Genomic DNA, 26,010 nt, shown 5'->3' on the forward strand with positions numbered 1-26,010 from the left:
AGTATTTTTCTAACTTCAGGTGTATAAAGTTCCTGATACATATTATCAAGTAATTGTTTATGAAAGTCCTTTGACTTTACCACAAGCTATTTACTATGAATAATTGTACATCTTTTCTGTATGGGTAGAAAAGCTGAAATAAAGATTAGACCATAAAAACAATATAGCTAGTGATTCAGAAATAGGCCTCCTAAATTATATATACTTAGGTTCAAATAATATCTCAAATATTCAGTGTGACTTCAGGCAAAAATTACTTAACCTCTGTGCCAGAATTTCCTCATTTGTAAGATGAGAATAAGAATATCTCTATGATATTATGAATGAGATAATGGGTAATGAAATTCTTAGCCCAGTGCCTTGCATAAGTAAGCATTACATGAATATTGTAGTTATTACAATTTGCAAGGCAGGCTGAATATGGCCTGAAGTTTGCAGATTGCTCTTCATTTTTCTATAATCTGTCTGATTTCCCTCTGCCCTATTCTCCTTTTAAAATATTTATTTTATTTGGTTGCACCGGGTCTTGGTTGTGGCAGGTGTGCTTCTTAGTTGTGGCAGGTGTGCTCCTTAGTTGCGGCAGATGGGCTCCTTAGTTGCGGCTCACTGGCTCCTTAGTTGTGGCATGCATGTGGGATCTAACTCCCTGACTGGGGATCGAACCTGGGCCCCCTTATTGGGAGCGCAGAGTCTTAACCACTTTGCCACCAGGAAGGTCCCTGCCCTATTCTCTTAGTTTGGTTTTTCTAATCTGCTGTGAACCAAGATATTAGATATCCACCCTATCAACCTTTTTAGAATTGGGTCTAAAATTAGTTCCAAGTGAACCTGGGAAGCTCCTAGGAGGAAAGTGCATGGATTTCTGCATGTTGACAGCTCAGAGGCCTTAACTCCTAGATTCACAGTTACATCTCAAATAACAGAACTCTGTAATATAAATGGCCTCTAAGTGTTGTTCTTATATCACAATAATATATTGAAAAAAGCTTCCCAAGTAATTATTTTGTCCATACTGCCCATTTAAAGTCCCTTGGAACTTAGAAGTGCTCTGTTAGGTGATAGGATAATCTAATGCATCAGAACCTAAGATCTGTCCTAAATGATATGATGCCTTGGTATCTGTAAGTTATAAATCACTGAGAGCTTAGAGCAGTGATACTCAGACCCGCAGATTTTAAAGCACATAAGAGTCTTTCATTTGCAAACAGCATTTCTTTAATACTTCTAATATTTCTGCATAAGAATATTCTAGAATAATAGGTCTTTTGAATAGTTCAAGAGTTATAATCTCTTCTATTGGTCAAGATTTCTTAATCTGGTATCCACAGGCAACTCTTCCCAACTTCCCACCGTATTCCATGGATGGGCTCCATGTATGCTAAATTCTGCATTTGTGTGTCTGTGTGTATACAGATAGCGTTTTTTTAGAAAATGTTTTAGTGAATAATCTTTTTTTTAAAAAAATTATTTATTTATTTTTGGCTGTGTTGCGTCTTCGTTGCTGCATGCGGGCTTTCTCTAGTTGTGGCGAGTGGGGGCCCCTCTTCGATGCGGTGTGCGGGCTTCTCATTGTGGTGGCTTCTCTTGTTGTGAAGCATGGGCTCTAGGCACGTGGGCTTCAGTAGTTGTGGCATGTGGGCTCAGTAGTTGTGGCTTGCAGGCTCTAGAGCACAGGCTTAGTAGTTGTGGTGCACGGGCTTAGTTGCTCTGCAGCATGTGGGATCTTCCTGGACCAGGGCTCAAACCCATGTCCCCTGCATTGGCAGGCAGATTCTTAACCACTGCACCACCAGGGAAGCCCTAGAGAGTGTGTTTTGACATCTAAAGAAGAGAGTCTCTAGCCTACAATGGCTATGTATCTTTCAGGGAATGGTATTTTAAAATGTGACTCCCAGTTATAGTACATTGAGTACCATGGGATTATATAGCATTTTCTAGTTAGAAACTGATGAAGATAAACTTTAGACTTGAGGAAAACAAAATCTTTCAAAATGAGCAAATACTATAATTTTAAAGTACAGCTCTTTGTTCCTAAACCTTTTCCCAAACCGTGGTTGACACTGCTAGTTGTTTCCCAATGTTTTTCCCTTTTTCCATAATGGTATATATATTTTTTATGGACACATTGTCACCCAGCAAAATACTACCTTTCCCACCTCCCTTGTACCTAGGTTTAGCCCTAGTGGCCAAGTTCTAACCAATGAGATTTATGTAATTTCCAGGGCTTTCTTTACCCTTCTTACCTTCCTTCCTCTCTGCTGGCCCGAGCTTTATTTGTGGCTTACAATTGTGTCATTACATGAGGGGGAAATAAAGTTCTATCTTGTTTAAGTCACTATTATTTTGGTCTTGAACAGTAGCTGATCCAGTGGCCCAATACAAAAACTTTATTCCAAAAAGACATTAAAGAAATTGTCATCAGATACTTAAGTTCAGTAAGTATTTTAAGGTCCCCAAAGGTTTAGTTTCTAGTCACTTTGCAAACTGATAAATCAATAATTTAATTATGGAGTTCTCAACCAAGATCAGCTAAATACAGTAAATCAATAATTAAAAAATATAAGCTTGATACTTTAGCAGTTTTGCTCTAATATCAGGACATTACAGCATTATGTAAAATAATAATAGAAAGAGTAATGTGATAGATTGTGTCTAAGGAATCTGAACTAGTAGCTCAAGTAAATTTTACTTCTCCCAGTGCTAAATCTCCCAGCATTCCAATACTGGCCATGGGCAAATTTGGCTACAGATAAGAGCTATGCCCCATAATCAGAGCTCTTAGCACAGTGTGTACTTGTTGACTGTGGATTGACAATGGCTGGCTCCCAAGCTCCAGAATACCTAGGTCCTATCTCCTCAGCTAATCTGGAGATGTAGGACTAGACTATCTGTAATATCAGGCCTTGCTTTTTTTAACTCAAAGAAATCTGTTCTAGTACAGAGAGGTTAAAAAGAGGTAGCAATTTTCTAACAGTATATTTGGAAAGATGTCTGGGAGAGACTTCTGACTGAATCTGTAGGGATCCTGAGAGATTGAGGTCTTAGTGAGACCACAAACTTGCACCCACCTCCTCAGGTTAAGATATTCAGAGATTGGGGGCTTCCCTGGTGGCTCAGTGGTTGAGAGTCCGCCTGCCGATGCAGGGGACACAGGTTCGTGCCCCGGTCCGGGGGGATCCCACATGCCGTGGAGCGGCTGGGCCCGTGAGCCATGGCCACTGAGCCTGCGCGTCCGGAGACTGTGCTCTGCAACGGGAGAGGCCACAACAGTGAGAGGCCCGCGTACCAAAAAAAAAAAAAAAAATTCAGAGATTAAGATATTTATGGAAAAACAAGATATTCATGGAAATAATGGATGATGTCAAAAGGCTGTCTTTAAATCTTGACCTGGGAGTATTATTGTATTTCCTGAAATAATCTGGGGAAGGCAAAAATTTACGGACGTTGCAACATGGTATGATCTCTTCCATTAGATTATATGCTCCAAGGGGGGATTTTAACTGTTACTTTGCCAGCTCATAATGCTGACGCTCAGTAAACTCTCAATGAATGAATGTAGAATTTGGTTCAGTGTGTGCCTTGGGGTTTAATAGTATTTAATAATCCAACAAATTTCTTTAACTTTAAAAAATTCTCTACTTACATATGAGTAAATGAAATTAATTTTGGTAGCATTTAATTATTTTAGGTTTCAGTGTGACCAAATGTAATTTGGCCTGTGGTTAATATTTAAATCTATAATCTCACGGCTATTAGAAGAGGGAATCCTGGCTATACCATTAACTTATGGTGTGATCTTGGGAAACTTAGTTTCTTCGGTGGAAAATTAGGGAAACATTTTCTATGAGCTCTGAAATTCTGATTTTAGTGCTTAGTATATAATAGGTTCTAGTATTTTTTGAATGAATAAGTGATTTTATATTGTACTCAAGACCTCATATTTAATTAGTAAAAGACTGAAACATAGCTCAAAAGCTTTTACTATATCTAAATAGCAAAAATTTCTTGAAACTATTTCTTGGTAAACATTTCAAACTTAGTAATTTTAATCAAATATGAGAAAATTTGTTTTTGCGTACCTGATCACATAAGTAGCAAGTCTCTCCAATTCCTCACTTTAAATAATTTTGCCAGTCAGATTATCATTGCCAGCTTTTTATAGCTCAGCCTAAGAAATTAAAACAAAGTATAAAACCAATTATTGTATTTTGTACATTTAATTGGAAATCACATATATTAAGTTGAACCTTATTACATATCGCTGATATTCAATGGCCTTCAAAAATGGCAATTTTATATGGTTCACACTGAATATATTTAGTATTAAATACCATGTTTAAGAAATATGACAATAAGGGTTCCAAAGCGTCTCATTCTCCCTTTTACTCCTATCATTTCCTGCCTGTTAGGGGTGTGGCAGGTATTTTTCTAAAATTTGAGAACCTTGTGTCCCTCCTACAGAGTTTTTGCAACTTGTGGTTTAAAAATAGTATAAACTAGTATTTTTGTTTTGCTAACTATCCTAAAGGGCTAGTATGAATAAGTAAACGTTTTACAGAGAATATATTAGTAGTTACTTAATGTTCCTTGATTATTTGGGTCAGTGGTTCGCAAACTTTAACATTCATAACAACCACTGGAGAACTTACTAAAACACAGGGTTCTGAGCCCTATATCCAGAGATTATGATTCAGTAGGTCAGGGCTGGAACATGAATTTACTTTTCTTACAAACGCACACATTACACTGATGCCCACGGACGTGGGGAATAGATAGACTTATTTGTAATAAGGCCTTCCTTTTTTTGGTCTTTCAGTAAATAAAACTCAAGTTGATGAGGTATGAGATATATTGCCTTAAGCCAAAACCATTTCTTAGAAAAGTACTATATACAGTAGCTCAATTGTAAGATACCTGTAAATTGGATTTATTTTGACTTAGTTGCTATAGCCCACAATTTCGGGACAGCTAACTCCAAGGAATTTATTCACCTGTCCCTTCTTTAGAACTGCACTGTGCTCTGGCTTTCCAGAGGGCAAGGGTCGCCTGGGCCCTGCCGCTGGAGTTATAGGACAGGATCACTTTTTTACTTGCGTTATCAGAGGCAGAGCGGCCAGCTGGATAAACTCTGCAGAAGGCTCCTGATAGGGAAACCCGTGGGCGCCAATCTAGGAGACCAAACCGACCTGCGGCGGTCGACCAACCCAATTCCATCCGCGGGTCTTTTCTCCCTCAGGGTCCTTCCCGGAGCCCAGGGAGCAAAGCGGGTCGAGAAGGAGCACCTGAAGCAGCGCAACAAGCAGGTCCCGACCCGCCGGAGACCACGCGTTGAGTCTGTGGCCCAAACCGCCCGCCGCCTCCGAGCAGTCGCCGGATTGCCGCCGCACAGGGAGCCCCTCGGCCCAAGGACTAACCCAGCCCCGGCACTCTCGCTCAGGAGAGGCTCTGCAGGCCGGCATTCAGGCTGGCGAGCTCGCCCACGCATCTCAGCCCAAGCAGTGGTAGTCTGGCTTGCGAAGATGTCGGCCAAGCCCGCTGTCGGCTTCGTGAACGAGGCTTCTCGGCAGATCCTGGCCGGTGGTTCCGCTGGTAAGGCCGCCCCGCCGGGGGCTAGTCGTTTTTCCCTTTGCGTGTTCCGAAAACGTTTCTCAGACAAGTCTCCCCACCGAAGTTTTGCCATTTTCCTCTGCCTTCCGCGCTCCCGGGGCAGAGCCTGCCGAGCCCGAGCCCGCGGAGCGCGCGAGCAAAGGAGGCCGGGAGCGGGCGGCGGGCGGCGGGTGTCGGGTGTCCCAGGTCAAGTCGCCACGGCGCCCGCGCTGGCCACTCTCGGGTTCCCCCACCTTCTGTGTTCCTAGCCTGTAAAGCAAGGCAGGCAGCCCCAAGGCCTGCGACTTGGAGGAGGCCTTTTTGCCTGGCTGGCTATTTTATTTGAAATGATCCAGTTGGCGTCAGACTTAGCAGACTTACTTGTGCTATCAGTTGTAGCCTCTTCTTTCCCCGGCTCAGATCTTATGTAATTCCTACCTCCCTCGTTAAAGTATGTTACCTCAGGACTCCACAGGTTTTCTTATTGCATGCAATGCTAGCTTGCTTGCAGCTATTCGTGCCTTAGTAAGCATATTAAAATTAAATGAATATATTAGCACATGTAAACACCTTTGATATGATAGGTTCACGTTAATTTATGGAGAGTTATGCTGTGGGGGAAAAAAACCTTTAGGAAGAAATCTGTTATAACTAATCATGGAAATAATGACTAAGTGGCTAGAGAAAGTTACCCATGGGATTATGTTATGTGAACGTATTTTAAAGATATTTTAAAATATAAATTATGAGTTGATTGAAAATTTAATCTTACATACTGTGATGCATTTTTTATTATGAATATATAAAATAATTACTATAATTCACTCATCACCATAAAACATTTTTATAAATGTAACTATTCTCTTAATAAATTATTATGGTAACACTAGTAAATCATATTAAGATGACTAGATGTCTAATGTTTGACTAGTAAATTTTATTCTCAAACAAATTTGGACAAATTATGACTAGTTATCATCATGTCATAAACTCCTTGCATCTAGGAGTACCACAAGCAGCCAGGTATATCACTTAACAATCTCTACACTTTCCTAAAGATGACATCTCATTAATACGGCAATCAAGGCATTCATTTCTTATATGTAATTGTGCTATGTCTATTTGTTGTTATGATGTCAGTGACCCCACTTTCTACTTTTTTAGTTGTTTCCCAGTAGTGATGATGAATTTGCACCAATTTATACACCGTTTTGGTCAAATTTCCACAATGTCCAAGACTCTGCCAGCTGTCCCTGACTTGGCTTGATTCAGAGTCCATGACCCTGATCAAATAAAACTCAGCTGGCCCAGTGGGGAAATGAAGCTAATTGATGAACATCCTAACCTATGACTAGTGATTCATAAGTATCTGTATATTGGCTTGGATGATCATTCTGGGTATTAGACACAGCTAAACTCAAGGGATGTTAAAAGTAGATCAAACTCTAATCCTACTTACACTGTTTTGTTGGATGATACATATTTGGCATAAATATAATGTGTTTTTCCATCATTGTAACTAATATGAATGAAAATCAGTACATTTATAAGATAAATTAAACATAGCATAGTTGACTTACATATTTAGTACTATGAAGTTACAATTGATAAATGATGAGAGTAATTTATACTTTCATCATAGTGAAAAAGAGTCATTTTTTTCCCCAGTTGGCCAATAACATTTTCATAAAACTTTATATTTATTGGGCTTTTATAAGGCAGGCTAATCATGTTACATACACTACGTCAAGGGCCAAAAATAAATTAGTATACGAGAGGAAGAATTTTAATAAAAACAAAATACACTTGAATTGCTAATGCTGAAGTTCTGATTACTGATATTGTCATCAAATGCAACACCAGTGTGTGTATGTATTATATGACCTTTCGATGGTAAAGGTTAGAAATACTTTCTATGACTGTACAGCAGAAGCTAACACAACATTGTAAAGCAACTATACTCCAATAAAAAGTAGTAAAAAATACATTCTAGCTTTCTTAAGGGTAAAAAAAAAAGAAGCTGGAGAGGTTTACTGGAGAAATACTAGGGTATCTCATGGAATTCAAAGTCTGAAATGCATTCCTGAGAACTGACTATAATCAGGAGCCGGAGCACTGAGGGGATCTCAGGAAGTGAACTCTTGCCATTTCTTACTTCTTCCCTTGGCCAAATGGTTAAGCATTTCCAAGGCAGCAAGGTGGTGGCTAATAACTGGGTCCCAAGTAATACTTCTATAGCCATTAGGATAGCTTGTCATACTTCCATAGATTTGCCCAGTGAGGAGCAAACATGACCAAATGGAATCAGACAGTTAATTACTTACACAGACAGCAAAAGCACGTCATTGTGGTGTCAGTTCCCTGTGCCTCTTGTTCTGTAGACAACACAGAACTGAAGAAGCCAGATAACAGATGGTAAGAGTGATGGGTCACTCTGTTGTTGAGGAGTTTTATAGACTTACGCTGAAGTCTGCAGCTTTACCCTAAGTGGGAATGAGGTGGAAAGTCTTGTGCTGAACTGAAACTAGGGAGATGGATGAGAAATGGCCTTGTGTCAGTCTTCCACAGGATAACGGGAGGAACAGCTTCCCAACAGCTCCTCACCAGGCTGTTTATCTTCCCTTATGTTAGAAGAAATCACAGGGCATTCTGCTAAGACTCAGGTCAGACTGTGGTCAAGCCTTGCCTACATGGTCTCTGTGGAGATGAGCAAGGATGCCAGGGTGCTAAGCTTTGGAGACATTTCCCTGTTCCTTCCTGGTATCTTCATCAGTTTTCTTTCTCACAGATGACTGCTGTTTTCTGCTCTTCAGTTCATGTGTCAGAATGTTGTCCCTAATAGCTCCTGAGCTTACATGCTCTTGACTTCTGTAAAGAAAACAAGAGACTAACTTGCTTATTTTTCAGTCAGTGTAAATGCTGAGGAAGGACTCAAAATAACCCAGTATTGGTCAGGGGCCCACCTCTGCACCAATCAGTTGTAGCCAGTGCCCACAGGGAGGGGTGAGGATCTCGGGGGAGATTATTTTCCAAAGAAGCTTAAACACTTCATGAGATGGGCAGTTGGTGTCTTTTATAGTGATATACATGTGTCTTTTGTTAAAAGGTGGTTTGTAATATTTGCATTTAAGAGACCAAATGATGCACGGATAGTTGCTTGGACAATACACATCTAAAGACCGGCCTTGAGTTTGTAGCTATAGCTATTATATATAGATATTGTTATCAATGGCAGCTTTGTTTTATATGATGAAAGCTGTGCTCAAGAGAAGACAATATGTACTGGAGTTTTATAGAGCAGGCTCCTAGTCTGCATTCTTAGCTTCAAGTAATAGCATAAAATTCAGGTGAGTAAGTAGAAGCCAATGATGAGAGCATCAGGAAGATCAACAAGGCCTAATACTGCAGAGGGGGTAAGGTTGAGATGGAGAAGAGGCCATTGGATTAGTACTCAAAGTTGGTCCATGGATGAGCACCAGGGAGGGGCATGGTAGCGCCTGGAAGCTTGTTAAGAATATAGGATCTCAGGCTAAGCTTACTCCAGACTTTCCACATCAGAACCTGCATTTTAGGAAGGTCCCCAAGTCACTGGTTTGTACTTTCAAGTTTTAGAAGCACTGAATTAGAAGACCTTTGAGAAAAGAGATTCCATAGAGTGGGAGCCAGATTGCAGAAGGTTGCAAGTTAAATCTTTCTTGGCTTTCATTGCTGACCAGAGAGAGAAGAATGAATTCTGTACTCCTTAATTGCATGCCCTCAATTTAGCTTTCAGACTTATTTTCCTGTCCTCTGCCATACATTCCATTCGGTTGCTGCTCAATAGATCTGCTCACTACACTCGAATGTTGCCTGTGCCTTTCCACCTTTATTCCCAATGCCTAGACTGTCTTCCCCTAATTTTCTCTACCTTTTGAAACCATGCCCATTTTCAAGGCCTGACTTGAAAACCATTTTCTGCATAAATGCTCCCAGATCGCCTCTACAGACACACCAGCTTTAACATTCTCATTAACACTGAATGATACAAGTAATAAAAATAACTAACATTTATGGAGTAAGTACTAAGTTCCATACCCAGTTCTAAGCTTTACATGTATCAACATTTTAAATCCTCACCACACCTCCAGGATGAAGAAACTGATACCCAGAGGGTCTAATGAACTTGCCTGTGGCTGCACAAGCATGCAATCATTTCTATAGGAACAGGCTACAAGAGGGACTAGGAAAATATTATTCCCATTGGCAGATATTTTTAGAAGTTGGAGAGATCAAGTCTACTATCCTTTACCATCTCTCTATCTTTTATTAGTTTACATCCCTTCAAACAACTTTTATCTACAAATACAATCCTTACGGTCTTTTTGCATAATAGTATCTTGCTCTCTCCAAATAATTCTATGTGTGGGCACAAGGTTTGCATTTAGTGAGAAGGAAATTCTCAATCCATTTAGCACCTCTATGTATAGTTGGGCAGATTGTGGACTGAAAAAGGGCTCTGGCCACTTGAGCAAGTGGGAGCTGAAATCTAGTCCATGCGCTGATTCATAATCTATGTATCCTAGAGCAGAGATGAGTCCACCTTGGGGAGAAGGGATACCTTTTTCTACTTCTTGAAAAGACACTAAATGGATTGGCAGCAAACCTGACAGCAACACTGACAGAATTCCCCCAAGCTTGCTAGAGCTCCCAAGGTCCCTGGGCCTTAGCATCCCCCAGGTCCCACATCATTCTGTTGTCTGCTCTCAGTGGGGCTCTGGCTCTGGCTCTCAGAGGTTTCCCTTTTATGCACATCTCTTCCTTTAGCCAGGAGCATGGCTCCACCTCAGACCCTCCCATTCTCCCTAATGACCAATTTGGGCTCTTCCATGTGTTTCCAAAGCTCATGGGGTTCTTATTTCCCATGTCGTGTAGGAGCCTCTTAGGCCTGCGCAAATGGGTATTCTCCCCAAGTTCTCATAGGGCTCTGGCACTCAACTTCGGAAATCTCCCTGGGTCTCTGACGAAGTCCCCTTGACCCCCTGAGAGACCCTGCTTTTGCCCAGACCTGTCAGGCTCCCTCCCGAGGGCACACCCAGGCCCTGTCCATGCTGAATTTTCTCCACAGTGGCATCACTAGGACCCTCCTCCTCCTGCCTTCCAAAATCTTGCACTCATATTCCTTGACGTCTGCAAGTTCCACTCAGAATTCTTCTTAGGGCATTTCTTTTCCATCTGTCTTATACATGATCACCATGCTGGCAGGACACTGATTTATTTCCCAAAATTTCCAGGCCGTTGTTTCTTCCTCTCCACCCCCATCCTAATCCCCCGTATCTTGTAGGCAAACACCCTACCACATCTTCAATCACTGTTTTTATTTTGTCCATCTGGCTGGAGATGTCTTAGTCAAATTGTTTAGTCAAAGTATCCTGAAAATAAGTTTTCCAGTTTTGCACTAAACGCAGTTCAATTACTTTGTATAGTTTATCTCATTAATCATCTTCAAGGGATCAAATGAGAAAGTGAAGTGACTTTCTGGAGGAAAACCTGGGATTAATGGATAGGCTGCTGGGAGATTAACTATTGAGAGTACATGTAAAATGTACATTATATTGATGGGAGAGAGTCCAAGGCTTTCAACCTAAAAAGGTCACTAAAAAGGTATAGGATAATTTTTTTTTTTTTTTTTTGCGGTACGTGGGTCTCTCACTGTTGTGGCCTCTCCCGCTGCGGAGCACAGGCTCTGGACGCGCAGGCCCAGCAGCCATGGCTCACGGGCCCAGCCACTCCGCGGCGTGTGGGATCTTCCCGGACGGGGGGGGGCAGGCGGACTCTCAACCACTGCGCCACCAGGGAGGCCCAAGGAAAATTCTTTTTCAGAATGCGTGCAAAGGGGACACGCACGTGATTTAGATAAATGGCACCTTTGGAAATTCAGGATTTGGGAAACTGCATTTGTTTGATAATAAATAGCAGGTTGTTGTGAAACAGGTGAGCCTTTATGACACATCAAAGGGAGGCGGGAACCCATCATCTGGGTAATTAGGGAGGAAAAATTCCCCTTATTTCAACCCCATAGGAGGAAGCAACTCTATTGATCAAATTAATTATGAAATACCTTTAAAGGATGTGTTTTAATTGAAATATAGTCTTGTCTCTCTCAAAGAAAATCTAGTTCTCAAAAATATGAATTTAAGAACAAATAAACTATGAATTAAATAAGTACATGTCAAAGGATTTATTTTACTGTCCTTCACTGAAACATGTTTTAAAAGTGTAAGTATAGTATGTGGGCACATGATTCAACTGATATAAGAACATGAAACAACTTTTACACATTTTAGGAACACCTTGTTAAACCAGCCCTTCCTCACTTCCCTACTCTCTGGCCCTGTGCCCCACCACTGTCTTGACTACATCTCAGACCATTGAGAATCTGGTGTTTTAGGTATAGTACAATAGGTGCTCAGAAATGTTTGTTGACTGTACTAATGAATAAATATCAGAAGCCCAACCCACATAATATTATTCTTAGGGTCCTACTCTGAAGAAAGAAAAGTACTCTGGGGTTCTAGTCATCAGACAACTAATACTTGCAACAATATTTTCCTTCAACAGTGTTTTATTTTATTGTAATCATTTAAGAAATGACATGAAAACATTCAAGTCTGTAATCTCTGCCACCTTCTGAGTGAGAGGCCCATGATCACTTTTAAGATTTATGTATCATCTTTCGTTCCAGGACCCGAAACTGAAAAGAGATGCACCAATCATTTTCAGACATCTTTATGATTTACATATGTGGTATCTTAAAATGACAATGAATGAAACCAGGTTAAGGGACTTCTACAGGATTCTTTATAATTGTTCCAGACTTTTAACTATTTTTCTTACCAATTTTCTTTTCCTTTTGCTTTTAAATTATTATGTTTGTGTCAATTATTTCCATATTTTGATGTGATCATGGTTTATACACCTTGTAAATATTATTTTTTAAAAAAAATTTTATTGGAGTATAGTTCCTTTACAATGTTGCGTTAATTTCTACTGTACAGCAAAGTGAATCAGCTATACGTATACATATATCCCCTCTTTTTTGGATTTCCTTCCCAGTTAGTCACCACAGAGCATTGAGTAGAGTTCCCTGTGCTATACAGTAAGTTCTCATTAGTGATCTATATATCAATCCCAGTCTCCCAATTCATCCCACTCCCACCTTTCCCCCTTGGTATCCATATGTTTGTTCTCTACGTCTGTGTCTCTATTTCTGCTTTGCCTGTAAGATCATCTATACTATTTTTCTAGATTCCACATATATGCATTAATATACGATAATTTGTTTTTCTCTTTCTGACTTACTTCACTCTGTATTACAGTCTCTAGGTCCATCCACGTCTCTACAAATGACCCAGTTTTGTTCCTTTTTATGGCTGAGTAATATTCCATTGCATATATGTATCACATCTTCTTTATCCATTCCTCTGTTGATGGACATTTAGATTGCTTCCATGTCCTGGCTGTTTTAAATAGTGCTACAATGAACATTGCAGTGCGTGTGTCTTTTTGAATGATGGATTTCTCTGGGTATATGCCCAGGAGTGGGATTGCTGGGTCATATGGTAGTTCTGTCACCTTGTAAATATTCTAGTAGGTCTGTATCTTTTGAATGTTATTGACAGTCCCTGTTTATTAGTTTGTTAGGGCTGTCTGAACAATGTACCACAAACTGGGTGGCATAAAACAACAGGAATTCATTGTCTCACAGTTCTGGAGGTTAGAAGTCTGAAATCAAAGTGTGGGCAGGGCTGGTTCCTTCCAAATCTGTTGTATGCTTCTCACCTAGCTCTGGCAGTTGCCCACAATCCTTGTGTTCTTTGGCTGTTATCACATGGCTTTCTCTCCCTATTTGCCTCTGTGTCTGTATCCAAATTTCTCTCTTCTTATAAGAACACTGCTCATTGGATTAGGGCCCACTCCAGTCTGGTATGACCTCATCTTAAATTGATTATGTTTGCAAAGACCCTATTTCCAAATAAGGTCACATTCTCAGGTACCAGGGGTTAGGACTTGTACATATATTTTGTGGGGGATACAATTCAACCCACAACAGGCACTTCATTTTATTTTTCTCTTCATATTGTGTTTCTCAAATTCACAGTCCGTATCTCAAGCTATGGTCCTGTGTTTCTCTTCCTTTCATTGCCAACCTTTGTGAAAAGTTCCTCACTCAGTTTTCAACCTACTCTAATTGGCATATCTGCCTTTACCTTTTTGCTGAAACTGTTAACTACTGGTTTTCATTCCTAATTTTACCTAATCTTGATGGAATTTCACATCTGTAACCAATTTTTCTATTTAAAGTTGTCTCTGCTGTTGATTTTCACCCCCTTCTCCATGTATGATCACTCTTTTACTGTCTTCTTTGCTGGTTCTTCTTCTTTCCCTTTCCTTAAAAATTGATGTTCTGCAGGGTTCCAAGTTCTCTACGCATCCCCACTCTGCTATCTCTGTGCTTTCTGGCTCCAGTATTATCCACATGCAGGTAACTCCCCGATCTATATTTCCAACTTTTCTGTGCCCCGAAGACTTGAATTTCTAAATTATACAGTAAAAATTATGTGGAAATCAAGAGTCATGTGGATTCTAGTGATTTTAAAAAATATTTCGGAGGTAAATTTTGAAACTGATGTTAGATCCTCAGATACCAGTTTCTCTTTGTTACATAGCTGTGCTCATCCTTATTTTGAGTTGTTTTTCTCATTCATTCTTTTTGTTATCTTAAGAAGTTGCAAATGAACTTCTCTGGGTGTTTGTTTGGGTTGGGTGGATCCTACCTAATTATTTAGTCAATAATTACAATAAGACAATAGGAAATGATAAGATAAATCTTAAGTGCTAACACTTATTGAATGACTACTATGTGTAAAGCACCTTACTTTGCTTATATCATCAATATTAATTTGTAATTTCTTGAGGATGAGGAAAGGGAAGCTTAGAGAAATTAACTTGCTTGAGGCCAGTGACAGAGCATGGGCTCAAACTCTGTTCTCTTTGCTTTCAAAGCTTTACTCTTACCCGCTACCCCACCTTGCCTTGTATGCAGAATGATGTATCAGGTTAGCAGCCCCCATACAGAGTACCACCCTTGTAAGACCTCTTTTTTTTCTAGTTGGGTTAAATATTGTTTCTGCTCTGGGAACTTGAGTACTGATGAACAAATAGGGTCTACCCTTGATGCAACTGGCCATTTCTTGTTTTTGCCAGATCTTTAAGTGCCAGCCACAGCACTGGTATGAAATTCTCCATATTACCCAGCAGGGGGCTCTGTCAGCATCTACAGGGCTACATCTTTTCTGCCAGCCCCTACAGGCAATTGATTATGAACAAGCTGAGCCTCAGTCCTCAGGTGATTGTTCATCGAACCCTTATACAATTAGGTAAGGCACTGGAATGACTCAGCTGACTGGACAAGCTAATCTGTGACAAAGGAGGACATTTAAGTTGCATAAAAAATTGATTTGTCTTGAGCCTTTTAATTTGTATGAGTCTGGTAGCTTTAGGTTAGACGCAAGGGTGAATTTAGTTGAATGTCTGTAAAAACTAGAATGGACTATTGTAGGGAGAAGATATAACTTTGGAGAAAGAATAATGAAATATATGTTTCAATAGGATTGAATGACACCTAAAATAGAATTGTGACCAAAAAGTTTTACATTGTGTGTGTATGTGAGAGAGAAGACATGCCAATGTCGTAATATTTCTTGAAAAGTGACCTATATTTATGAATCATCAAGTCTACCCAAATCAGAATAATGCAATTATGTGAAACTTTGGTTTTAGTTCTTGTTCCTTTGGCTGTTGTTGTTATTATTTCAATCATTATTTTGGAGAATGGTTGTAGAGATAGAGTAAAATGCTTTGGAGAGATTTCAGAATGAACAGGGTTATTCTGGAACTTTCTTCTAGGGTAGTACATTTGGTTAGCTACTGTATCACAGTGGGCAGTAACATCTAAGAACTTCATTCTGTACTTGGGCAGACCTATAGATGGTGCTGTCTTCCTATAATTTTGGTGATTTGCTCAAAAAAAAAAAAAAAGGGAAAAGCTTTCTGATGACAGAGTTAGATGTAGAAGTGTCTAGACTTTTGATTAGATTCCACCATTGTAAAACATTTCGAACAGGTGCCTTACATAGATTATAGAGGATCACACGCTTGAAAAATGTAGAGGACTGTACTTTCAGAATTAATTTTTCCATTTAATTATAGTTCTTAGCTATATATGGAAAAGTAGGTTGCTATATATAAGAGGGGTGGAAGAAAGTAGTGCTTCCATCTATTGCCATAATGTGGTGTTTTTGAATTTAGGGTCCTCAATCAAATAACAGTTGTTGATAAGCTTAACATAAATGTCATATTAGTTGCTTGTAGGTCTTGGAGATTACCTTGTGAAAACAGAACTCCTAGATTCCATAATTTTGTTTCTTTAAATTCTCAGGGTTAGAGTGTGTGTTACACTAAAAGTAAATGATAAGCTTCTGTGAGCAGGATCTAGAGTGCCAAATGCATAGTTCTTTTTATTTATCTATCTGAGGCTGCCACTCAAAATGCCGTTTCTTGTTTTAATCTAGTGGCATTTAACATGAGAAAGTGAGAGAGATGTATGAAGAATATAGTTTTTTTTTTTTAATTTAAAACTTTTATTTATTTTTGGCTGCACTGGTTCTTCATTGCTGTGTGCGGACTTTCTCTAGCTGTGGTGAGCAGGGGCTACTCTTTGTTGCGGTGCACGGGCTTCTCATTGCGGTGGCTTCTCTTGTTGTGAAGCACAGGCTCTAGGCACGCAGGCTCAGTACTTGTGGCTCGGAGACTCTAGAGCACAGGCTCAGTAGTTATGGCACGTGGGTTTAGCTGCTCCGCGGCATGTGGGATCTTTCCAGACCAGGGCTTTAACCCGTGTCCCCTGCATTGGCAGGCGGATTCTTAACTACTGCGCCACCAGGGAAGCCCCTATATTTTTCTTAAACATAACTTCCAAACAGGAAATTATCTTTCTTTAGATTAATTTTATACAGTGTGTTGTGGAGTTAATGGGAAATACCAGTAAGTCCTTTTTGCTGTAAATGAACCTTTAACCACGAGATGGCAGTATAACTTTCCCATGTCTTTTAAGCTATTTCTAAAATGATTACTAAATTAAACAAATTATTTTTTAATGAGAAATGTATACAGTTATGAAATTTTAGAAAAAAAGAAGATGAATATTAGAAGTACCAAAGATTCTAGCAATTTTTTTTGATTGAGCAGTTTTCATTGCACTAAACATGTTTATACTGGATCTATCTCTTGTTTTTTATTTTTTAATTTAATTTAATTTTATTTTATTTTATTTTTGTGGTACGCGGGCCTCTCACTGTTGTGGCCTCCCCTGTTGCGGAGCACAGGCTCCGGACGTGCAGGCTCAGCGGCCATGGCTCAATCACCTGAGGATCTGCTCCGCGGCATGTGGGATCTCCCGGATCAGGGCATGTGGGATCTTCCAGGACCGGAGCATGTGGCATCTTCCCGGACCGGGGCATGAACCTGCGTTCCCTGCATCAGCAGGCGGCCTCTCAACCACTGCGCCACCAGGGAAGACCCTATCTCTTGTTTTTTAAATCTTGCGAAGAGTGAGCCCCTTTTAGGTGGAGAACAAGTCTTATTTATTTTGTATCTCTAGGCCCAGCACAGTTCTTAGAATGTAGTAGCCACTCAGTAAGTCTATTTTTATTTAAATTGCATTTGCCGCAAAGCAATATAGTTCTGCTGAGACCTGTTTTGCTTTTGTGCCCCTGCCTAAGCAGCCCTCAGTGTGGCAGAGGTAAAGAAAAGACCTTTTAGTTTAGAAGCCAAGTACTTCGAATTTTTTCGTAGCACCTTGTTTTGCCAGTGGTGAGGGAATGTTCCTTGTAGGAGTGATAGTTTCTCAGAACAGCACTGAAAATAAGACTTTTATTTTTTGATCAAAGGTGTCTAAATGAAAATGGTCCTATGCTAAACAGTATGATTTGCTTTCTATAATGGGATATTTGACATCTAATCAATGTAAGATGCACAGTTGCTGCTTATGTGCAGCTATACACAGAAATATTTTATATTGTAAACTCAGAAGGGAAGTCTGTTACTTTCCATTATTTACATAAGTTATAAATGGATGACAAGTTTTTTTGTGGGCAAGTTAAAAATTTTTTAAAAAGACAGTTACCATGTATAGAAGAACATATAAGACAGATATACAAGAAAAAAAGAGGAATGCAGTTATCATGTTTGAGAAAATATAGAGTTTCATGTAATACCTTAAATGTGTAGCTCATGTTCCAAAAATTTGTAGTTTTAGGTTAAGTTTTTGCAATCAGGGTGCATTTCCTTCTAGAACAATGTTATGAAATTTGTAGGTGAGCCGCAAAAATCTTTTTTTTAACCTGTATTAAGTGTGAAATAGCACTAACAGGAGCCCTGAACTTCCAGGACATTTAGGACTCTTAAGACCAAGTATAGGATCCTGTGCCCTTCTGAGGTTCGCTTCCCTGGAGTGTTCAAGGGCTGTAAGCAATGGGGAGTGAGAGTGAGACATTTATATGTGGAGGTAGCCTGGTGGCATCTCCTTAGCAATGAGACAGAAATGTGCCAGCAGCCAAGAGGGAAAGGGTGCCAGCAGGATAAGGAGGGCCCTTTGAATGCGGCTTCGCATTCACAGATGACCTTGTAAATTTAAACTTCTGGCACTTCTTTCAAATAAAGCTAGACATAAAGTCATAGCTTTTGTCATTGCAACTGTGTGCTTTAAAAGCATTACTATGTGAAATTTAGGCATTTAAAATAAGCTACATGTTAATAACTCTGTTAGTTGGCATTTCTTTACCTTTTAATAGAGGAAATTGAGAGTCTCAAAAAAAACAGAAGATCTCAGGTCTCTTTGAACCTCTGAGAAACTCTGGTCTTAAGGGACAAGGGCAAATGGGTTCTAGAGGTTCTCACTCCAGTTGTTTCTGGACATATTTGTGCAATGAATAAATGGATGGATGGATGGATTTTGAATAGTCAGACAGTAGAGGAGGACCAAAGGGGAAGTACAAACCAAAGAACTGTAATATAGGAAGCATCAAGGTTGGAGAAAATGAGGGTTGTGGTGGTCATTAGTATGTATAGGTTGTTAGGAAATTAATTATTAATGCATTGGAAAATGTCTGCATTTTTGTTATGATTTGTGCAGTCTATATGAACTTATGTATTCTTGCATTTGAATGAACATGAGGGAAGTCATACTTTTAATATATACTTTATTAACATTGTATAGCTGGAAAAATAGCCATATATTAAATTAAAAGAAAAATCCTAGTTTTTATATTTTATTGATCTGTAACATTGACATGTTTATTTAAATGTAAGAATTCATAATACTAATCGTTAAATAAGCTTGATGTAGAACAATGACAGATACTAAAACATGTTCTTATTTCTCTCAGTAGACAAAATCTCCCTGAGGATAAGAATCTTGGACTGTTTGGTATCCTGCTATATCCCTAGGGCCTAAAACAAAATTTGGTACAGGATAGGTACTCAATAAACATTTGTTGAATGAATAGATGACTGACTGAATGAATGTCACATTTATTTTGATTTTCAATTTTGAATGTTAATTAATTTGAAATATTCTAAACCTTTCATGGAGACACTAGAGCATATATTGCCTCCTAAATGTCCTGAAGGAGTTGGTCCAGTTCCCGCCAGGCCCAGTACATGTCATTGATGCTGAGGAGAATCATTGCTGCTCTCCTGCCACCAAAGTGAGACATTACCCCAGGAACCACGTACTGCTTAAGTTGCACTATTCCATTTTATTCCTAACAGCTGCAAAGGAAGAAAAAGAAAATCTAAAGAAGCTTATTTTTCCTGCCCTGATTGTTCTAAGTAGGAGTCAATCTTGGAGGGATTTTAATCCTAAATACTGTAAGTCCCATTGATTCTGCAAATGGATGTGTGTCTGGATCTTGACTGTGCATGGGTGTAGACCTGTTTCTTCCCAATACCTGGTTTCTCAGGAATGATTATAACAAGGGTAGACTGATTGTTGAGTTGTTTACTATTTGGATGTTGGTTTATTTTCTCAAACTCAGAGCCCTGTGTGTTAGTTGTGTTTTCTTCCAGTCAGTCTTTCTGCTTGTCCCATGTTCCCTCAAGAACTGCCAAGTCACCCCCACCGTCACTGCAGACACAGAGAGATGCATGTAGTTACATGACAGGGGACTTCTTTAGTGGGGTCAGAGCAACCTAATCTTTATTTTCTCTTCTGGTCTATTAAGTTTCTACTCTGGTATCCCAAAGAGTTATTTAACACATTCATGTGTGTGTGTGTGTGTGTGTGTATGTGTGTCTGTATATGAAATATATTTATATATATGAAAACATTGATCTACCTCACTTTTGTTATTGGATCTTTGTTTTGGAATTACATTGTTTTCCAAAGATAGTTACACAGATGGCAAACTTTTGAGTACACCTTGGGAGCTAAGCAATGAAACAGGTACAACTGAGATCAACAAAGAAGAAAATAGGACATCCTGTCAAGAGGCATCCATGTTTTAATAGTGAACTTTACCTTACAAAGAGAGTAGAGGTAGTACCAGGAGGTGGTGTCCTGTGGGGATTCTGATGCTTTACCACCTGGCATTAGATCCCAACTCAGATACTCGCTAGATGTGTTACCATGGGCAGGCAGTTTAACATGTCTGTGCTTCCTCCATAAAATATGGAGACATTGCAATCTGCTTCATAAGGCTGTTGGAAAGGTCAGATGTGTTGATATGTATAAAGTGCTTGTAAATGTGCCTAGTAAGTGTAGTTGTTATTGATGGAGAGGGAACACATAGAAGTATTTAGGCATATTCCAAGCATTTTAGAAAACCTTCATAGATGAGTGACACATTATATGAATATAAGGTAACTGTAATTCTGTTCTACAATTTATAATGTAAACTCTATTTTTCTGTTTACCTTTTTGAAACCTAATCTTATTTTTGCTTAACTTGACTGACTTGGGGTGGTAGAGTCTTGTTTTGTTCTCAAACCTGGCTATCATTAATATAATCCTATTTTTCATCAGATGAAGTGGTCTTTTTATTCCCCAAATGGAGTCATTAGGTTGCTTCTGGAAATCTTCTTTCCAGTATTCCACAGTGAGCCTAGAGGAGTGATTCTCAATTCATAGCCCAGTGGTCACCCAGTCAAATAACTTGGGATATGCCCTTATCCCAAGGCTTACTTTTTTAGAGGAGAAGAGCATTTATATTTTTGTAGTTATTCTATTATATTTATCATTCATAATAACTTTTAGTATCTTAAAATTGTATAGTAATATTTGGAGTAAATTTTATCAAGCATCATTAATCAAGACAAGTAATAAAGACCTTGTCTTTAATGTAGTTATTTCTATATCCCACCCAGAGATAAAGAGGCCACCTGATCAACAGCTACTGATTTATAGGTTAACTAGGTTCTGTTAGTCTTTTCCCCAGGCAAAATTATTACCCAAGTTTGTTTGTCCTCTTCTCATTAGTTTCTGTATCTTTTTCCAGTCACTCAACTCCAAGGTTCAGTGCTCTCATTCAGGGCCTGTCCAGGGCTTCCCACCAAAGGCCCCCCATGTTTTTTGACTCTCACCAATAGTGGCTTAATCTGACTTTTTAAAACCCTGATTTTATTCTAGGAAAATTTTATTCTAGTAGCTAAATTGATAAATTTAATTAATTGTACTTTGTTCCATGGGATAGTCTCCAAACTGTGCCTTTCACTCCGAAAACATTTAACTTACGGTAGGCCAAGCAGGAAAAATGTTTTGAACCACCTACAAAATAAACCCACCCCATCTGCATTGTCACCGCAAATGTTGGAGAAAGCATAGAAGGTGCCTTTCATGGAACCCCAAGTATCTGATCCTTGATACTAATGGTTATGAAATTATCAGTCAAATGCCTTCTCTTTTCAACTTGGTTTCTTCCAAAAAACAACACACGCACGCAAATGAACATGCACATCAAAATACTTTTTAGCTGGGCTTTAAGCAGTTGTTCTGTTATTTACATACTGACATTATCATTATTTACTGTGTATACAGTCTGCTTTTCAAAAATATTTTCTGAATTAGTTCTCCCCAATGTTCATGAATTCATTCAGAAAATATTTCTTATATATACCAGGCCCTGTGATAACAGGTACATGTGGCTGATCTGATTTTAACTATGAGGAATGTGCAGCATAGAAAGGGTGGTAACAGTTAACTGAGTCCATTTGCCAAAAGGCCGGTGCTTAGTTCACCAAGCTTCACTAAAATTTGATATTTTGCTTTCGCAAGCTGGTTAGAAGAATTGCATAAAAATACTGCCAAATTTTGTCCCTTTTTATCCAAACTTTTTCAACTTGAAAAAGGAATTTCAGTGTGTAAAACTTTCCATTATAAGGCCACCTGTAAACTTAAAATAGTCAAACTGTTTTTTCAGCTGCCTTCAGCTCTGTTTCTCAACTGACTAATACTGACAGATAAAGACGGCTTTCCCCTGAGAAGGATTGTTTTGTTTGTGGTTATTCTGTCACTACCAGGAGGGACAGCTCCCCTGATCTGTAGGGAATGCAGAGATGCAGTTTACAGACGGAATCATATGCTGACTAGCAACTGAAAAATAATGGTCAAATAATGATTTCATTGTTCCTTCCTGTGTCCATGACAACTGAGAGATATGCAGCTAGATCAGGACACTGCCTGGGAGTGTTTTTGTTTGTTTGTTTGTTTGTTTTTGCCTCAAATACTACAATTTTGAGAAAGTTTGCAATTTATTCTGACAATCAGGCTAAGGAGAAAAATGGATATTTTCAATATCTTGTTAAGTTTAGTGTTTTTATATCCCTGCAGGTAATTCTTCAGTTATTTCTATTCACTAGCACTCTCACTTGCCCCTTTAAAACATCTGGTTTATGGCGTGGTTTCTACCATGAGGGTAGTTCCCTCTCCGGACTTGGAGGTGGAGAGAACTGTCTTTGAGTCCTCTCTCAGCCAATTAGCAGTGGTAGAACCTTGGGAGAGCTTCTTAATCTTTTTAATCTTCATGTCCTTATTCATAAAGTAGGAATTAATAACAGAATCTTTCCCCATAAGGTTGTTGTGAGTTAAATGAGATAATGCACATAAAGGCTTCGCCTGCTACTTGGCACAAGGAAGCACCCCATAATTTGGTGTTGGTTGCTGTTATTAGTAATCTCCCCTACAAGACTTTAAACTTCCAAAGCAGTGATTCTCAGCCTTGAGTGCACATTAGAGTCACCTGCGTAACTTTAAAATCTCTGCTGCCAGGGCCACACCCAAGATCGACTAAATTAGCATCTTTGGGGGTTGGGTCCAGGACTTAGCAGTTTAAAAATTGCTTCAGCTGATTCCAATGTGCAGCCAAAATTGAGAAATACTGTCCCTGAAGGTGGGGACTGTGTCATATTAAAGCACTCAGATGAATATATATGAAAATCTTGCTTATGTGGATATTTTGAAAAATAAAAATCAGTATGATCTAGAAAATAAAAGGGACACATAGTACGTTGCATATTTTGAGTAACTGAATAGGGAAAAGCCAAATCAAATGATTTTTCAAGGAGCCACTTACTATCAACATCATAGTAGAGCAAATCTACAAAGAAAGAAATGGAAACTTATATGTCGGAACCCAAAGTTTGAATGTGAGAAGGTTATACAAATGGAAACTATAGTAAAGCAAAATTATTTTTATGTTTCAGTGTTTTTTAAAAAATGGAATTAACTGACAGCAATGATCATAAAGATAAATCTGTGCTATTTTAACACAAAGATCAGTATAAATTCCCACTTAGGTCATATCTGTGTTTGTTTAAATTTTGGGGAAAACCACTGGCAATAGAAGAACCATACTTTTATCATTGCTTATGCTGAATCAACATCTTTAGGCATCTATTATAGTATCAAACCTTTTGGAATGGGAAGGCTAATATCCAGGATAAACTCATTTGTATTAACTATATAAGAAGTCTGAGTTTTTTCCCGGTAATTCAAAAGACATTAATAAGTTTTCAACACCTTATAAAGTTAAACAAAATGATACAAGACAAATGTTCCCAAGGGATTTCTTAGCCCCCAGTTTTTAAACTGTACTTCCAAAGTGAATTTCTCTTTATTTTGACATATCACATTATTTTGGTAAACAAATTATCTTAATTTTAACCTTCTTCAAAAGAATGTCTTTTAATAGATACTTTGTCTCACATTCAGTATCTGTTTCTCTGTGTATACAGTTTTAACCTACATATATTGTTGAGAATCATCATAATAATTACACTTGTTTACTACTGTTAGTTTTTGGGATACTTTTTAATGTATGTTCTCGTTCAGTTTTCACAATACTTCAGTGAGGGTGCAGGTTAAGAATTATCCTCATTTTATAGGTGGGAAAACTAAGGCAGTTTATTAGTAGGCTGTTTCAATTGAACCAGGGTACAGATTCTTGGTTTTTTAGATGTTCCTTTCATTAACTAATTCATACATTGACCAAGCATTATCAAGCTGTAGGTATGTGTTTTGTGCAGCTCTAGGCAGTGGGCATCCAAGATGAGTAAGACACACTTCTTGCTTTTAAGGAGTTCCATACACAGTGTCACAAATGCATTTTAAATTTCTTAGCCTGTAGCTATCAAGGCAGAATACATGACCTGAAATTACCATGGCCAAAGCTATCAGTTCTTCTGAGACGTAGGCAGGAAGAAGAAAAGAATTGTGGGAGTTCTAAAATCCATAACTACCACCTTCCACAGTTAGATTTTGTCACAGCTTATTAGATGCAAGATCAGCCTCGACATTAATATCCCTTATAACCCTTGTGCCTGAATTTTCTGGTGATTTCTGCTGCATTAGGGAATGCTACAGTGTTTTTCTAAGGATGTATTATTCAGTGATGCTTTAATTTGCCTTCTCCAGCTTTTCGACTCCTAATGTTCATTTTAGTTTTGGCAGAAACTGTTTAGAAAATGAAGCATTTTGGTTTATTTTTAATGCTAATTCATCTCAAATATTTAGCTGGTTTTTGAAGTAATCCTGTTGCTGAATTAAAATACTCTTACTAGAAACAAATTCTGCAGTAAGGTATAGAGTTTGTTTTAATTAAACTTTCTTTAAAATACATCAATTTTTTGCTAATTATAAAGTCTTGAAGGGAAATTATTGCCTTAACTGTCTTTTGTAATTAGCCATGTTCATTTTATTTTAAGGCATAAAGCATGAGTCAATTAAATGGATAGAACTATTTTAGTCCTTGTGGAGGATTCATAGTTGCCCTAAAGGAAGAAAAGCTCAGAAGAATATTGTTAGTTTTTCAGTTACTGAGTGGAAACATTTTGTCTTGAAAGTTTTCCTTGAACATTTTGCAATTAAAAATACATGAAGAGATAAAGGAATAGTGTATAATGTTGAAAAGTTAAAATATAAGTATTGTTAAACAGCAAATAAATGAAATACACCTCTTACTCTTGTAAGAAACTATTTTAATGTCAATAAAGTTTAAATTAGTTCAGACTTTTCTTATTAGAATAAATGTTTCCTTTTAAAATGCATGATAATCATAATCAAGACAAAATTTGTCCTGTTATTTATTTTCAAAATGATTGTACATGTTTAGCAGACTTTTGATTTAAATCCCCAGTGATATATTGGAGACAGATGTTTAGATGACCTCATGTTTAAAGTAATGTTATATTTGGACACAAGATTAAATTTTCCTTAAAATCTTTCCTTATAAGTTAAACTGTGTGGTAGTATACAAAAACTAATCAATGATTTGCAATGGATTAATGCAGTTCCTGTATTTTAAATAAAATTTTCTGTCTTTTATGGAATTCCACATAGTACAAAAGAGCTGATTATGAAACAGCTGTTTACAAATGAAAATACTGTTTTTGGCTGGTCAGCTAAATGGGAAACAGATTTGAAAAGTTCCATGAATTTGAATGCAAATTTACCATATCATTTATACTGAACCAAGGAACATTGGTAAAAGACTGCAACAATAGTTTACCAAAAAAAATTCAGTTGAAGACTGTTTTGTAGAATATTATATAAACATTTAAAATAGTTTTTCCTTTTTCAAAATCAAAATTATATTGAATACTTATGAAAATCAATATACCTATAATATGTAGCTAGTATTTTGGGAAGGTTTTGAAGGAACTCATAAACAATATTTAACATTTCAATGAAGAGAAATTAGCAGAGGGAGCTATTAGAAATGTATAGGCTATTGAGTAGAGTGAAATAGATAAAAGATAAGAGATATTGTTGAAAGGCAATAAATTAATGTGTGTGACAAATATGTTTAAGGCCGAGCTGTTTAGGTAAAAGCA

General features: G+C 38.3%; 1 protein-coding gene across 1 annotated transcript in view; it reads left to right on the plus strand.

Annotated features, from left to right (window-relative positions):
- Window positions 1–5,130: 5,130 nt before the first annotated feature.
- SLC25A21 (solute carrier family 25 member 21) overlaps window positions 5,131–26,010 on the plus strand; it is a 490,584-nt gene continuing 469,704 nt past the window's right edge. The window contains exon 1 of the mRNA XM_024762014.1: window positions 5,131–5,589. Within this exon, the coding sequence (XP_024617782.1) occupies window positions 5,520–5,589 (70 nt within the window). The 5' untranslated portion in view covers window positions 5,131–5,519. The remainder of the gene's footprint in view (window positions 5,590–26,010) is intronic.

This window comes from Neophocaena asiaeorientalis, unplaced genomic scaffold, assembly GCF_003031525.2.
Source record: "Neophocaena asiaeorientalis asiaeorientalis breed wild unplaced genomic scaffold, Neophocaena_asiaeorientalis_V1.1 scaffold190, whole genome shotgun sequence".
Taxonomy (NCBI): Eukaryota; Metazoa; Chordata; class Mammalia; order Artiodactyla; family Phocoenidae; genus Neophocaena; species Neophocaena asiaeorientalis.